This window comes from Callionymus lyra, chromosome 19 (assembly GCF_982586985.1).
Source record: "Callionymus lyra chromosome 19, fCalLyr1.hap1.1, whole genome shotgun sequence".
Lineage (NCBI taxonomy): Eukaryota > Metazoa > Chordata > Actinopteri > Syngnathiformes > Callionymidae > Callionymus > Callionymus lyra.
In genome coordinates this window covers 7,200,270-7,217,370 of record NC_141836.1, presented here as the reverse complement: position 1 = coordinate 7,217,370, position 17,101 = coordinate 7,200,270, and the positions used below count along the sequence as shown (strand labels likewise).

At 43.4% G+C, this 17,101-nt stretch overlaps 2 protein-coding genes and 1 long non-coding RNA gene across 3 annotated transcripts; 2 read left to right on the top strand and 1 right to left on the bottom strand.

The window, feature by feature from the left end:
• Positions 1-111: 111 nt before the first annotated feature.
• sp5l (Sp5 transcription factor-like) lies at positions 112-2,781 on the top strand. The gene is made up of 2 exons (XM_087781370.1): positions 112-293; positions 1,503-2,781. The coding sequence occupies exons 1-2, from the start codon at positions 240-242 to the stop codon at positions 2,511-2,513; spliced, it is 1,065 nt and encodes a 354-aa protein (XP_087637496.1). The 5' UTR covers positions 112-239; the 3' UTR covers positions 2,514-2,781.
• A 1,526-nt stretch (positions 2,782-4,307) lies between these two features.
• On the bottom strand, positions 4,308-7,838 carry LOC148059245 (uncharacterized). The gene is made up of 3 exons (XR_015709377.1): positions 7,708-7,838; positions 5,220-5,330; positions 4,308-4,777 (listed from the first exon to the last, which is right to left on the bottom strand). It is a non-coding gene; the product is annotated as an uncharacterized LOC148059245 (long non-coding RNA).
• LOC148059244 (putative RNA helicase mov-10-B.1) lies at positions 4,955-16,500 on the top strand. The gene is given in 24 exon segments (XM_087781061.1): positions 4,955-5,069; positions 6,338-6,490; positions 6,570-6,672; positions 7,741-7,898; positions 7,976-8,072; positions 11,494-11,635; positions 11,694-11,940; positions 11,999-12,109; positions 12,172-12,349; positions 12,875-13,017; positions 13,082-13,261; positions 13,331-13,443; positions 13,502-13,698; positions 13,958-14,055; positions 14,126-14,220; positions 14,363-14,460; positions 14,462-14,634; positions 14,691-14,808; positions 14,865-15,056; positions 15,119-15,187; positions 15,267-15,392; positions 15,562-15,650; positions 15,707-15,819; positions 15,878-16,500. Coding segments are annotated over 23 exon segments (3,027 nt in total). The 5' UTR covers positions 4,955-5,069; positions 6,338-6,365; the 3' UTR covers positions 15,940-16,500.
• Positions 16,501-17,101: the final 601 nt, after the last annotated feature.

Below are 17,101 nucleotides of genomic sequence, written 5' to 3'. Positions count from 1 at the left end.
TGAGAAGACCTCCCCCCTCTCTCCCCCCTCTCTCCCCCTCCGTCACCCGCGTCTCTATAAAGAGGCGCGAGAAGATCCAGCGCGTTTCTCCACAACTGGACTTTTCTTCTCACCTGCAGGACGATCTGTTGACGCGGGATTATTGCATCAAATGAGTCCAAATCTCGCGTAATCCCGAGACTTCAGAGGCTTTTTTTTTTTCTTCTTCTGCGCAGTCGGTGCTGCAGGTGGAGGAGCTGATGGCTGCGCTGACGATCCAGAGGACAGACAACTTTCTCCAAACCTTCCTGCAGGTCAGTTTCCACCAGAACAAGACAATATATTCTAGTAATTCAAGGGTAATCTGGAAACTTTCGTTTCTGCAGGGAAGAAATTTTAGAATTTAATTCGGCTTCCGTCCGACCAAACAGTTAAAAAGTCATCCATTTCTTTTATATAAAAAACAACTTTTTAAAAATAAAAAAAACAATTAAAACAATTAATCTTTTTTTAACAAAATATCAACTTCTGATTTTATTTCGGAACATTGATATTGGTTCTCTATAAAAGAAAATACTTTATTTAAATATGCATACTTTTTAACATTTAAATGGACAAGAAAAAAACGCAACGATTAAAACAATATTTATATAATTTACAAATAAACTTTTAATAATATAACCAGAGGCGTTCATCATAATCTCGCGGCTCCTCGGATTTCCCTTGTATTGGATTATTTAAATACTTTGGAACTAAGTAAAAGTCTGATTTCTAACCAAATTGTATTCTATATACACTGTTGTATATAATTTAGGCGTATAACGTTTAAATTGATAAGTTAAAGAAAAAATAAATATGATTTATAAAGATGAAATGCAAATGTTAATTACAAAATTGGTGTGGATCCTTTTCTTAGAGTTAATTAGATATTAAATTCTAAATATGTGTTCCGTTACAGTCTCTATGTCTATAAATAAATTTAAAAAAGGTAGTTTCTAGCCGTTTTATAATATTAAACTACTTTAATTAAATTGAATTATGTTGTATTTTTTTGTGGGTTATAAACTAAAGAAGTGAACATTTATGTAGTATTGCTGCAAGAATTTAATTGTTTTTCATTCTTTATTCATTTTAAAACTTTTTTCAGATCCAACGTGTTTTTATTTGTTTATTAAAAAAACACATTTTTATTTATTTACTAAATAATAATAATGAAAATATACATAGTTACATCATCTCTTTCATCAGGAACAGACAGAAAAAAAACAAACCTTCTTTAGTTTCTTTTGAAAAACTATTATTTTAATTTGAATTAATATAAATCTTCTCGACCTGAAAAATGCAGGTTCTTTCGCGGTGTTTGTCTTTTTTTTCACACCAATGCGGCATCTGTTGATTTTTCTCCGACGACAATTCATGTTCATTTCATTGATATTTGTTTAAATATCTCATGGAGGAAAAAAAACTAAAATAAACTTTGATTCCAAGAAATATGCTAATTGGATTGCTTTTTTGTTTTCCAGGACCGCACCCCCAGCTCGTCTCCAGAGGGGGCGCCCAACACACTGTCCTTCCTGGCCACCACGTGCAGCCAGGCCTGGCAGGTCGGCGGTGCCATGGCCTCCGAGAGTCCGCAGTTCCCGTACGAAGGAGCCGTCAGCTCCACATCCGGGATGTTCCAGCTGTGGAGCAACGAGGTGGCGCCGAGCTCGGCTCTGACCTCCCACCAGATGACCTTCAGCGTGCCCAAGGTCCAGTTCCCGGGTCACATGCAGTCGGGACTGGGTCACCATCACCACCACCACCACCACCATCACGAGCTACCCCTCACCCCCCCGGCAGAAGCCCCCTCCTCGTACTCTTTCGAACTGTCGCCCGTCAAAGTGCAGACCGGCGCCCCCTACTACTCGCAGCACAACAGCCAGAACTTCCCGAGCTTCCTTCAGAACTCTTCGGCGAGGCATCACCTGCCCGGCGGTCACGTGGAAGAGGGGCAGCAGTGGTGGAGTTTACCGCAGACCAACGGCAGCCCCAACGCTCACCCCTTCTCTCTGGGCCGGCAGCTGGTTCTGGGCCACCAGCCGCAGATCGCCGCGCTGCTCCAGGGAACCTCCAAGACTCTGCTCAGCTCCACCCGGCGCTGCCGCCGATGCAAGTGCCCCAACTGTCAGGCCAACGGCGGCGGGCTGGAGTTCGGCAAGAAGAGACTTCACATCTGCCACATCCCCGAGTGCGGCAAAGTCTACAAGAAGACGTCGCACCTGAAGGCGCACCTGCGCTGGCACGCCGGCGAGCGCCCCTTCGTCTGCAACTGGCTCTTCTGCGGGAAGAGCTTCACGCGCTCCGACGAGCTGCAGCGACACCTGCGGACGCACACCGGCGAGAAGCGCTTCGGCTGCCAGCAGTGCGGCAAGAGGTTCATGAGGAGCGACCACCTCTCCAAACACGTCAAGACCCACCAGAGCCGCAAGAGCCGGTGCGGGACGCCGGCGCCGGACTCAGAGACGCTTATCGCCAACATCAAGAGAGAGTAAAGACGTTTGCTCAAGGGCATCGTCCCCCTTTCGTCAGTGTTGACCGGCGCGAGCGGTGGTCGCTGCTGCAGATAGTTGCCGGTTCAAATCCCTTGTTTCGTTGTGGAGTTTGTACGTTTCTGTTTCACTGTGTTCACCCAGCTGGTCTGCAACTCTGGTATCCTCCGACTGTCTCAAATGTTTCTGCCGTGTGTCCCTGGCTCGCCGGGACAAGTTTTCGATGTACAATGGAGCCTTGATGAAAATAAAAATCATAATTTATCTTCCAGCTTTTGAGATGCTTCATTAACTCGCCAAGAACCATGAATATAAACAAGTTAAAATGATCATTCTACCTCATGCTTGTTCTGCCCTCGACAGGCAGTTGCTACAGGTGACAACATATCATCCGGGGGTTTTCACACTCGTCTTGCTCAGTTAACTCTATTGACTTTCATTTTCCTTGATCAGTATCTGACTAACAACCATCACCGTTCCTCACTTGTACCAGCTAGTCAGGGTCAAGCTTTCTGACATGGAGGAAACTCCCTGCTCTAAGGAGGAACAAGCTTTAATGTTCCCTCAAACCAGTCGATGCTAATGACTCATTGTCATGCTAACAACGTTTCACTCCAATTTTAACAAAAATATTCATTGACCTAAAAGTTGAACTTTATTATTATTATACGTTTTTCACACAGTTTAGCAGCTAGCATACAACAGTCGGCAATGCTAACACTAAAAGATTTGTGTGGAGATCAAAGTTCAGACCCGAGTGTTCATCTGGATCGTTGTCTGCACTGGAAGAAACGGCTTGTGTGTCGACTCGTCACATTCCCAGAGTTCCATTGTGCTCGGGCTCCCGGTGAAGACCCCCAATAAAGCCGTGGTGGTCTTCACACCTCGGAGCAAACACTGGAACTTTGACGAGGTCGTTGGTCTTGAGATGCAATCAAGTTCACAGTCATGTGGTTTTTTACGGGGATCCCTTAAAGAGCCGGTCCAAGACGGGGACCCCTGCGGCTCGGGACCCCCGCGAGGTGACAAAAAAAACCTTTGATTTCGCGCCCTTGTGAAAGTTAATAACCCCCCCCCCCATCACATATCACAGGCCCGTTACAACGGACTTTACTGCCCGCCAGGGTTCACCAGGCAGATGTTGCCTCCACTAGAAGTCACACATTCATCCAACCAATCAAATATTCATCTGACGTCATGTGACACAAACGCTACGGCTGGTTCGAAACTTTACTGACTTTAAGTAAAAAAAGTTTTCTTTTAAAAACAAAGAAGCACATAAGGCCAATTCAGACCTGCTTAGATATTTTTCATAGCTCGCAAAAACCTTTATACACTTTTCAATACTAGTTTAACCAAGAATGTATCTAGAAAATTCAGCTTGAATAGTATTTATTAAAATGGAAGTAAAAACAATCTTGTGTAATTTGTGTTATTTTTTTTACATTAACCATAACTTTTAAAATATTGAAAATCAAAGTGAAAAAAGTACATTAGTAGACTAAGTGCATGGGCGATAAAATACCAACATAATATTAATATATAAATGAACAAGTATTAATAACAACAGTAACAAAACCAATTACAAAATAAGATATTTTTAAAGTTTTTTTTATTTTAATGTAGGTTAAAACTTCTTTCGTTGACATCAATCAAAAATAGTTTCCCCATCTTTAACTTAAAACTTTAATAATTTAATAATGAGATGCAATCATAATTATACTTAATTTAAATATTAAACTATGCTATAAAGCTTTTCAATCTCTTAAATCTAAGACGATTGTGTTCAATGTATGTAAACAATAAAAAGTGAACGCGTTAAAAATAAATAAATGCATTAATTTAACGGTTATTTTTCTTCTATCGAGGACAAAAATACAGGCTTTAACGAGATGTTATCACGGCTTTATATGTTCAAAGAAAGGGAATTTGTTAACCAAACGCAGCGCTTTGTTTGCGTGGATGGAGAGAGGGGTGAGAAGAAACGATGGTTCGTGACGCCACCTGTCGGTTATAAGTGAAAACTGCGGCTGTCACATTTTAATTTTAATTTTACAATAATGTGCTCAGATTAACTGTATTTCCACAGCAACGACCATGCAGCAATAAATCTCTCGGGTATCGATTCTTGTGAAATAGAAACGGAGCATGTAGTGTGACGTCTGACCAGCAGGGGGGGGGGGGGGGGGTGACGCACCTGCGACTGTGACTTCATCTGACAGTGGTTTGTCTCCCTCTGCTGGTTGAACCAGGAACTGACTGATGAGCTGAAAACGAAACAGAAACAGTTCTTAGGAACAAGAAATTTGTCAATATTATTATCATGGTAATGTCAGAAAAATATCTTGTCATTTCTTTCATTCATATCATGTGTTACGGAAGAAAAAGAGACACGATGTTGAATCTTAAACATTAACTTCCTCTTTTTCTTTAGGTCCACAATTGTGGTTCTTTTGCATTCGGAGGTTAAAGACTGTTCCACGTGGAGACGCCCTTATGAATCATCCGTCAGCTGATCCTTCATTTTGAATCAGTTTCCAGATCATCAGCAGGTGACAGGTGAGTTATACAACAGCTCCCGTTTAAACTTCGTATTATATGTCCTTTTTTACTCATTTTTAACTCGTTATCCTGTACTTGAAAAACCGATGTTTGTATTGACACAATTTCGATTTCAAAGTGAACATTTAAACACACTTACTTACTTACTTATTTGACAGATAAGGGACCAGGAGTTTCGCAGGCTTATACAGATGTTGTTCTTGTGTTGATATCAGAATAGCGCGGCAGGGAGTTCGTGTCCTTGAGCTTTGAGATAGTCTGTGAAAACAAAAGACAACTCATCTGCTGCAGCCAAAAGCAAGGTTTTACGAAGTTCTTTTTAAAGAGACCAGAGACAAGAATTCTCCGCCTTTCCTGTGAGAAGCAAAGTTTCAGTTCCTGTTTTTTTTAAAAATAGAATAATAATAATTTAGAATCCACTTTATTCAGGTGTCCATCATCGTTTTGCTGTACTTAACACCCTGAGGGCCCCTTGATCCATTGATAGTTTCAAAAATGATCTGAAGACATTTTTTTTAAAGTAAAACCTGCTTAATTTTATCTTAAATTAGCCGTTTTATGGTTTAAACCAATATTCTGGTTTAATATGTCATTGTGATATGACTTATGTTTACTGTGTTGCTCTTTGTATTGTTATCACAACACACACTATTCAGTAGTGTAGTCAACATGTTGATCGCAACACACAATTCAACTTGATCAACACACCCTCAATTAAAGCTAATAACAAGTTTAAAAATAGCAAACATGAATCACGTGTCCTTACAATGGACCAGGTCTTCTTCAAATGATTTATGAACATGTGTTGGTAAAAAGGTCACGCCGGGGTCACTCATCAACTCAACTTTATTTATAGAGCACTTTAAAACAGCAGTTGATACAAAGTGTTGTACAAGAAGGTAAAATATCACTAAAATAAGCACTGTTACAAAAAACAAGATAAAATAATACCAAATAAAACCAGTAAAAGCACTAAGAACAGCTACGGAGTCTCATGTGTTAAAATAAAGTGATTAGAAGTGTGTTTTAAAGCGAGTTTCAAAAATCGTAGAAACAAAACTGAAGATGTTGTTTATTTATCATCTTTCAACGGAATCGTTTTGACTTTCGTTTCTCTGGATGAAGTTGTTCGCGCGGCGCGCTCGTTTTTATCACCGGGTGTCTTCAGCGAGGAAACGCGTCCGCTTATCCACCACAGCGCCGCCCCCGCGGTACGCCCCGGTGCATCGATCGCAGCTGACGACGAGCTTATTTCACTGACTCAGGAAGAGAAGAAGCATCAGAACCTTCAACATGAAAATGTCGGTGGCGCGTGGAGTGGGGAACGACTTCTTTGACTACCTGCGGCAGACCGAGCGGACAGACGTGACCAACAGACTCGAGCTGAAGGAAATCTACAACCAAGAGTTCAGACGACGGTGACCCGAGCATGACGTCACGAGCATCTCCGAACTGGTTTTTTAAAACTTTTTATTTTTATTTTTATTTTTTTTACAGCGATGAAGAAGTGAAACGTCCGAACTTTTACTCGGTCGTGCTCGCTCTGAAGGTCTCATTCATAGTGACTGTCAGGAAGAAGAACTTAACGTACAACTACTCGGTGAGTGTGCACAGCTGGAGGAGCAGAAACACAACAACAACAAAACTTACTTCCTTTGATTCAACACGTACTTTAATGACGATTATTAAACGCCACGACACGTCACACACACACTACATAAACCAAGGTACACAACACTTAAGAATCACTGACGACCAGACTCATGAGTGACAAGGTGCTGACAGACAAACATCTGCCATAAATCTCGAGTTTTTTTAACCACATGACACACACTTTACTGTGTAACTACACACCGTTGTTTAACCCTTGTGTAGTCTTACACACATTCTATCTCTGTGGTTTAAGATAATGGTTTTATATTCCTGTTCGACCGTTATTACAGTGTCATAACATAAGACGTGTATAAACACATTGAGATGGGGAATTTATTTGCATTTAGAATTTAGAATAGAATAGAACAAGACTTTCACTCTGAGCTACATGAACTGAAACTGAAACTTTCTGTGGCGATGACGCTGCAGTTCTGAGAGAAAAATGACACTTGCAAAGTGTTTTAAAGCCATAAACCTGTATCCGGAGGTGAGAGACAGATAACTTTTACCACAAACTTAACCAAGGTTCTCTCGTTATTAGAGGTATAATTCATAGTATAATTCGTAGAATTCATAACAGAATTGTTCATTTTTTCATGTCGAGGCTTCGACACAAGAGGGACGTTACAGACGAGCAGTATGAAGGTACTTGGATGTTTTTTAAAGGAGTCATTTTGAAGATGAAGACGAAGACAACTGAGCTCCAGATGCTACATTAAAATGAATAAACATTTTTGTCTATAACTCTATAAATTACCAAATTACTCTGAAAATAATCTCAATTTTAGTCGACATGAGGGTGAGTCCAAAATTCCAAAATAATATTCGGGCAGCGTATATTTGAGACGACACTGAACAAATAAACACTTTCATATTCACTTTCCAACTTAATAAACTACAACTCACTCCACACTCTCTCGGTCTCACTCCCTCTCAGTGAACTCTTCCCTGCAGCCTTTGTCTGTTCAATTGATTTTTTTACCTTCATTATTATTAAAGGTGTTGTTTCCTGCAGGGGGCGATGGAGCACCAGGACCAGTGGAGGACCTACAGGTCCCGCAGGCGTCAGCATGTCCCAAATCCTGATCCGGCTCAGCCGGCGCCAGCCGAGCCGGAACCCAGGTCCCACAGGAATCTGGCCAAAAAGCTGCTAAAGAAACTGAAAACCGACAGGTGAGGAGAGAGTTCTGAACTTAACTGTTGTTCACCGGGATTTGTCGACGAGAGGTAATGTTGTGCGTCCGTCGCAGGCCCGTCTTCATCGCTGACAAAAATGGAGTCTGCATCAGGTCCGATCACACCTTCAATGACGGCACCGTGGAGCTGACCACTGACCAGGATGTGAAGGTTAGTGTATAGAAGTATATCAGGGCCATCAAAATGGCGGAATTTAAATGTTGAAACTCAAGATTTCTTTTCTCATTCATGAAGCGCGTGTAAATCTCTGTGTAGATTCAGACCTAAAGTTTGCTGCCATAAGAAACCGACTCCAGATCCGCGATGCACACGAAACAGTAATTTCTGGTCGTCATGGTGATGAGTCGTTTGCACAAATCTCTGCCCATGAATAGAAAATGACGACCGTATTAGGAGGTGAAGATGATCCCGTTGTTGTGACTTGTGCAATCAAGATTCAGCCTGTGAGGAGGAGAACCTAGCCAGCTCAATACAAGTTCAGAACTTGCTCCTGCAGCTGCTCACTAAGTTCTGATCTCCAGCAGAGTTCAGGGTCAATTTATTGTACAAGTTCAAGATGTCATCAGAGTTTCAACATACATCATCATTTCATGAAATGCTCTTCTTGACATCCTAAAACAGAAGTTGAGTTCTTGGTATCTGGTTGCCCTTCTGCATCGTGTTCTTTCGTAACCTCTGCGGTCAAGGTGTCAGACAGGATACAGTTGCTCATGAACACACATTCTTATTTGATCCTATTTTAAAGCAGGAAAAAAACATATACTGCTAAACAGATTAATATAATAATAATAATAATAATAATAATAATCTCTATTTATATAGCGCCTTTCTAGACCAGGTATAATGACAGCTTGTATACACATTGATTATCACCGTAACTTGATATAATGCGTAACTTAATATAATCCACACCGTCCACCTGTCTGACACGAGAGAGAAAACGAAACTTTACTAACATTATATTTTATTTTATTAGTTGTGGAGTTAAAAATGTAAGTAAGTAAGTAAGTTAGTAATTCGTATTTTCTTCTGTTCAAAACCCAGAGCTGTGACAGATGATGATCCTAATATAACTGTTGTATCTGACAACACATAGGTAGACGATCTTATAAACGCTCAATAGACAACAAATGCAGCTAAACAGGTTTTTGGAAGTACAACCGGCCGAGATCGCTGACTCACTTTGTTTACAGTGGACCAAGACTCGGCTGGTTTATGGAGATAGATTTGTTACTTTATTGTTCAATAAAAAAATAACTTCAATCCAAAAAAAAAAAATGGACAAAGGTTTTTTCCAGCAGCTTTTCAAGAGCAAAAGGAACAGGGAGCAACAGTGAGGTTAACAGCCTCTGCTCATGTGGCCATCATAGGTCCAGAGCCTTCAGCCGATCTGCCCCACATGATATTTAAAAATCACCTTTGTAACACTTTCACTGTAATGTAGATCCAGTTTCAGTTTTCAGTTTATTTTGTATTTTCATTTCGTATTTAGCTTAACTTAAAAACTTTTTTTTTTTTTACAATACAGTATGTGTGTACAGTGACCCTGTGTGTTTTGAAAGGTGGATGCAGAAAAGGTAATCCACACCCAACACTGAAATAAAAAAACAATGCTTTGGCAAATATGGATTCAAACAGACCCTGCAGTACCCTTTAGTTATCCACAAATGCAGGAAATGCAATTTGAGGAGAATATTTAACATTTACTTTTCGCTCTTCCGCACTGTTGTGCGCAAGAGAGAGCTGAGCTAAAAGGCAAAGCTCTCTATTTACACTTTGAGAGAGACGTCGACGTGCCGACTCGGGGGCGCTCGTTGATCATGTTTAGTCGCCACAACATCTTGTTTTACGCCCAGCGTTACCGTTTTGTGCTCGCTGTTTGTGTTTGCGCTATAATACGTTATATTTTTAGTTGCTGTTCTAGTTATATTTTGTTCACAGGAAGCACGTACTGGTGAAACACATCCCTTAGGGAAATTCCCAAATACTGCAGTTATAAAAGATTCTAGTTTTCCCAGGAAATATGTGAAGGACAGAACAATTCCGTGGCATATCTCCCACGTCCAGATAACGTACATCCTGTGAACTTCCTGTTCACGACGTCTTGTTTTTTTTTTCCGGGTATTTTGAGGGTGAACACCTGAATCTGGTGAAAAACCTGACCTTGAAAACGGTACATAAGGAACCGAGAGAGGGCTCTGCAGCACTACATTCAGAGAGAGAACCTGTTTTTACTGCACAACGAGTTCACTGTATTCAATTGATTGAAGTAACTTATTTTTTTATTTAATAAGTAAGACACAAACGTCCTACCCGAAATTAAGCCTATTATTAACCTATATTCTTATGTTTTATTATTGTTATTTTATAAACATTGCTAATATAGAAAGAATGTGTATCTATTAAGTCGATTTAAGTCCATAAAAGTCACGGTGTCAGAGGAACCCTTGGGGGATATTGTGGGGGGGGCTTCAGCACACACAGTAGAACACATTCCTACTGCAATACTCAGAAACCACAGGTTGGATGTGAGATGTTGTGTAACTCTTCGAGACGGCAGACGATGAAACAAAGTTGACACATTGTCTGGAAAACACCCGAATTGACGCATCAGTGCTTCTGTGTTGTCACATGATCATCACACCTCGCATGATTGGCGGAGAGTATTAATCAATTAGCTCGGTAATCGATTGCTATTGTCTGGTGGCACTTTTATACCAATATTTTAGTATTGAATTTAAAAGGATATAAATGAAAAAAATATGGAATTTAGAATATTTATTTCAGAATTATTGAAATTAAAATATCAAACTATGTGTAAAAAAGGATGAATTCATTTTACAATTTCATAATACAATTATTAAATAAAAATAATTTTACCTTTGAATTTAGAAAATATGAAACCCACCCAGTGACAAAATGAAATGTTTAATTCAACCATTAAATATTATGATAGTAGATTCTCCAATTCAAAAATAAATGTTCTAATTTCATTTTTTTCTTTTTACATGTTATTACCTTTAAATTTAATATAAAAATGTTGCTATAAACGTCCCACCTTTTTAAAAAAAATAATTTCAAATGATACAAGTTTAAAAGAATATTGGATTTATAACGTTCATTTTTGAATAATTGGAATTAGTATATCAAACCCTATGTGAAGTTATAACCCAAATGCAAAAAAAGTAATCCACAACGAGAGAAATATAAAACGTACATACCAGGTGAGTGAGTGATGATTATAACCTGGCGCCTGTTGCTGAGGTGTCGGTTGTCAGACGAGTTGCAGCTGCTGTGAGAGCACAAATCTGACAAAACAAGTTTCAAAATAAAATCATGGGACAAGACATGTGTGTGAATTCATTTAAAAGATGTTTAATTCAATTATATATCTATTTTAAAAAAAATCTAATTTTAATATAGAAACTATATTCAATAATAATAAATAAAAATAATAAATAAAATAAATATGAAAAGCTAAAAAAATCTGAAATGTCAAATTAAACCATTCAATTTTCTGATCTCGCTCGTATTCTTCCACATATCCTGTTGTTAACGATGGCGTCTTCAGCACGTGGTGAAGATGTTCGTGGAAAACACCGGAACCGTGCCGGTCCACTTCACCTACTACACCCCGCTGCACTTCCTTCAGGACTTCAAGCTGGTGGACGAACACAAAGTGACGAGGAACAACCCGCTGACGCTCGAGCCAGGTGACGAGTCGACCCACATCGCGTAGCTAGAAAAGCTGACTCTCCTTTTTTTCCTCAGGCAAGTCCTACGAAATCCAGGTCCACGTCCAATTCGCCCTGTACGGGTTCTACCTCACCACGTTGGCCTTCGAGTTCAAGTTGGACCTTCAGTCTGCAGCGTTCTACATCGTGCGCTTCATCGAGGTTCGGTGTCTGAGCACGCTCGGTGTGGAGCTGGGCCCCACGGCCCCCTTCAGGCGGGCGGTCCCTATGTTCTACCTCGGAAAGGCAGACAATCGGATCGTGGACGGGCAGCGGCCGGAAGGGTGAGTACCGACAGCTACCATTGGATGGCGCCGCGATGTTGACCTCAGCCGCGTGCAGGCTCTCGACGTCGAAGCTCCAGTACACCGTACCGCTCGGGAAATACCCTCTGCCCAAATGTATGCCTCAAATGGTTCAGGCGCTGAAGAAAGAACCTCCCACGGACCAACGGTGAGTAGCCCTGCTCCGCTCCCAGGTCAGGATCCTTGACCTCTGGCCTCTCTCTCGGACAGCAAGACGCTGGAGAGCGAGCTGTGCTTCGACAACTACGCCAAGAAGTTCCGGCTGCTGCTGCAGCTGGAGGAGAACCAGATGGAGACGGACCTGCGCATGTACAACATTCCCAACAGCGAGCGCGACCCGGCCACGATGACCCGGGATCCTCACAGCAGGAATCTGCTGATCTTGCAGGCAGGTCCTCCCTCCGGTTATAGTGGGTTTGAACGCAGTCTCATCTCTATGGCAACCTTAAAGCAAGATAACATATTCCTTTATCTGTCCCAAATTTGAGTTTTCTAAGCAGATAGTTCTCACGGGAACACTTAGGAAAAGATGATTATAACATAATAATAAAACAATAAACAAAAGTACTGATTATGGAAGTGTATCAAGTGTCGTCAGAATATTACTTTGTTTAATGAATTTTGAAATGGAAATGTTGTTCTTTATTTAAGCAATAAGTGAGTTCATTACTTGTTATATATACTTTTTTAAATTAGTGTAATTTAAATATTAAACTATGTGTTCAATTCAATCATCTTAAAAAAACAAAAAAACAACGTTTTAATATAGAATTTATTTAATTCAACCAGTCGACTAATACATTGAGCATGTTTATGAGCAGGAGAAAATCTAACATAAAGTAACCTCTGGAATATTTAAGAGGAAAACTAGCTCCGATTTTTTGACGAGTCATGGGTTCTGTTCCCCCGGCAGGTACCCGGAGTGTCCGAGAATCGTCCTTCCGTCCTGCGAGGAGACAAGATAATGGTCACTCGCACCGACAACCCTAAGGTCACGTACTGCGGCTACGTCCACAGCGTGCAGCTGGACTGCATCCGGCTGGGCTTCAGCTGCGAGTAAGAAGCTCCTGCATGGGCCGGGTCGGAGAAGAACCCGGGCTGAACTCACGTGTGTTGACAGGCTGCTGGATGTCTTCATCGAGGGAATGAAGTTCAACGTGGAGTTCAGCGTCAGTCGCTTTCTCCTGCAGCTGCAGTACCGGGCCCTGGAGATGGTCCCCAAGAACAACCTGGGACCGTTGTTGTTCCCCGCCGCCCCTGCGGATGACCCCAGCGACCCCAGCGACCTGCCTCGCCTCAAGTGAGCGTCAATCATTCAATATTCTGCTCAACTTCCTCTCGACTGTCCTCGTCCTCGTGTCACTCTCAGGTTCTTCGACTCCAAGCTGGAGAAGAACGACGAGCAGAGAACGGCCGTGGGTCACATCGTAGCCGGGTCTTCTAGGCCGGCACCGTACCTGGTGTTTGGACCTCCGGGCACAGGTACCAGCCTGCAGGTCCAGGAACCCCGAGTGTGTGCCTCACCGTTTATGTGCCGCAGGTAAGACGGTGACTATGGTGGAGGCCATCAAGCAGATCGAGAAGACCCAGGCGGGCTCCCGCATCCTGGCCTGTGCCCCGTCCAACAGTGCTGCGGACCTGCTGTGCAAGAAGATCATCGAGCACGTGGACCGTTGTACGGTCTACCGCATGTTCGCGGCCAGCCGAGACCCCTTGACTGTGCCTGAAGACCTGAAGGTCAGTGGAGCCTCAGTTTAGAACCCCTAGTCTCTTCTAGTTGTGGTGCGTTCACTGACTCATAGTTTCTTATTGTCATTTGTCGTGGTGAGTTCACTGACCAGTTCTAACCTCATAGTTTTCTTCTAGTCATTTGTTTTGGTGCGTTCACTGACCAGTTCTAACCTCATAGTTTCTTCTAGTCATTTGTCGTGGTGCGTTCACTGACCAGTTCTGACCTCATCGTTTCTTCTTGTCATTTGTCGTGGTGCGTTCAAAGACCTGCTCTAACCTAGAGGGCGATAGCTTCGTGTTCCCAGCGAAGGAGGATCTAAAGAAGTTCAGGATCTTGGTCACGACACTGTTCACAGCAGGGAGGTGAGCTGGACCATAGAAGGTTCTGGTCTGGTGCCGCACGTGTAAGACTTGTTCTGGTTCTGGTTCTCAGGCTGGTATCAGGAAACATGACGGATCACTTCACTCACATCTTTGTGGACGAGGCCGGACACGCCGTGGAGACCGAGTGCATCATCCCGTTTGCAGGTGAAGTCTCTTGGTCTGGGTCCGACCCGGGTCTCTCCCTGATGGTCCTCCTGGGTCACCTGAGGGAGTCGCTCTGCTCCACCGACTAGTGACTCGTGGCATGAGGGAGGATCACAAACGCAACAAATCTTCTCCCTCTCAGGTCTGCTGCAGGTCAAGTCTGGTCAGGTGGTTCTGGCTGGTGACCCCAAACAACTGGGACCCATTGTGAGATCCCCCTTCGCCATCAGGCACGGCTTCAGTGAGTGAGAGACTCACACGGACGCACACTCTCACAGACACACAATCACAAACACACTCCCGTGCAGAAGAGTCGTTGTTGGAGCGGATCATGACGGACTTCCCTCAGTACCAGAAGAACGACGACGGTCTCTATGACAACCGCTTCGTCACTAAACTGCTGAAGAACTACAGGTGAGTCCCCGGTTCTGGTTCCAACGTGGGTCCTGACAACCCGGGTGTTCCCACAGGTCTCATCCCGCCATCCTGAAGATTCCCAACGAGCTCTTCTACGACGGCGACCTGCAGTACTGCGCCGACGAGATCGTCCGGAACTCGTACTGCCAGTGGACTCACCTGCCCAAGAAGGTTGAGGTCAAACCCGGGTCACCTGGGTCGTCCTCTCACCTCTGGTTGCTCCTCAGGGCTTCCCGGTGATCTTCCGCGGAGTGACCGGCATGGACGACCGCGAGGGCAACAGCCCGTCCTTCTTCAACGCGTACGAGGTGGTGGAGGTGGTGAAGTACGTGAAGATACTGCTGGAGACGCAGGCGAAGAAAGGCCTGGCGTCCATTCACCCCCGAGACATCGGCATCATCGCCCCCTACAGGAAGCAGGTCCGTCAGTTCACTCACGTGACACACAATCGTAGATCTAGACTCCCCTTTTTTGTTTGCAGGTCCAGAAGATCAGGCAAGCTCTCAGGAAAGTCCAGAAGGACCTGAGGAAAGACCTGAGCGACCTGAAGGTGAGACCCCCCCCCCCCCCCCCCCCGGGCGGTCACTTCTTCAGAACTCTCATCACCACCGGTTCTGGTTCTGGTTCAGGTGGGGTCCGTGGAAGAGTTCCAGGGTCAGGAGCGGCGGGTCATCTTGGTGTCGACGGTGCGCGGCAGCCGCGACTACGCCGAGGTGGACCAGAAGTTCCATCTGGGCTTCGTGAAGAACGAGAAGGTTCGTCGACGAATCATTTCAATAAATAAATGTTGCTGTAATAGTTTGATCTCACCAGACCAAACCAATCGAGCACCGAGCCGCTGACTTTTAATTCAACTGCAAAACTTCCATTAATGGCAAATACGGTAGCAGATGTCGCTGATGTAGTTCCACATCTCACCTGCAGAGGTTCAACGTGGCCATGACTCGAGCCAAAGCCCTCCTGGTGGTGGTGGGGAACCCTCAGGTGCTGCAGGTGGATCCCGTGTGGAACAGGTGAGTCCGAGGCCGGAGCCGCGGGAACGAGAGTGATGTCATACGTCACGTGACAGGTTCCTGCAGTACTGCCGGGCCGAGGCCGGCTACAGCGGGTACGCAGTCCTGGAGGAGGAGGACGACATCGTGGCCCGGCTCCAAGCCCTGTCCCTCGGCATGTTGAACCAAGGTGAGCCTCGAGGTCTGCGGCACGAGTCCCCACGCGCTGACGCTCTTCTGCCCCCTAGAGGAGAACGAAGTGAGCGACGTCCAGCAGCAGCTGGACCCCGAGTGGAGAAACGACCTGTGAACCCTGGAGTCAGACTAAAGGATCTTGTAGTCCGGACCAGAACCAGCACTTTCTGGGTTCAGACTCAGCAGACACTTGATTTGTATCGACAATCCTTGAAAAACACACACACACACACACACACACACACACACACACACACACACACACACACACACACACACACACACACACACACACACACACACACACACACACACACACACACACACACACACACACACACACACACACACACACACACACACACACACACACACACAGTGATGTTTCTACTCTGATAATTAAATGCATTTTGCAGCCATTTTGTCTGGTCACGAGTAAGAGTGTGTATCGTCAAGAATCTGGTGAAACGTATCACGATACAGGGACAACGATATATTACGATATATAGTGATACTGTAGTAACAAGGATATATGTGTAGTATTGTCGAGTACTTGACTCTGGTGTTGTAGTATTTACAGATCACATGACTCTTGACGAAGTCGTAACTGCTTTTGTTTGTTTTCAAACCAAAATATGTCCAAACGTCAGCTTTAAAAGCTGCTGGAGTCACTGTATCCTCTCGTCCTCAGTCATTGCCAGGATTTTTCCTTTTTCTGCGGAGGCCGTAAAGACTGCTGCCATCTAGTGGCTGAAGGTGTCACAGACACACACTGAGGAACGAACAATCACAGACACACACACACACACTCTCATGAACACACAATTGCAGTCAGAAACACAAACATACACTCTCACAAATAAACAATCACAGGAACACGCTCTCTCATGAACACACAAACTATCAAAAACTCTCGCGAACACACTCACACAAACAATCTCACAATCACAGATACACACTCTCAGGAACATTCATCATGACACTCTCACAAACACACAACCGCAAACACTCTCACAACCAAAGACTAACACTCACAATGACACAAACACACACTCTGCTGTGAATATTTGCATGTTAACACATTTTTAAAAATGAATTATTTTATTTTAAGCAAACCATAAATAATATGGTAAAAAATATATAATTTGAAGCAAAAATGTATTGATCCAGTGCTGTTTAATATCGATACGTTGTCGCGATTAAAATGTCGCCATATTGGACCAGAACCAACACGGAAGAGCTATTAATGCTAATAATGCTATTAATGCTAATAACAA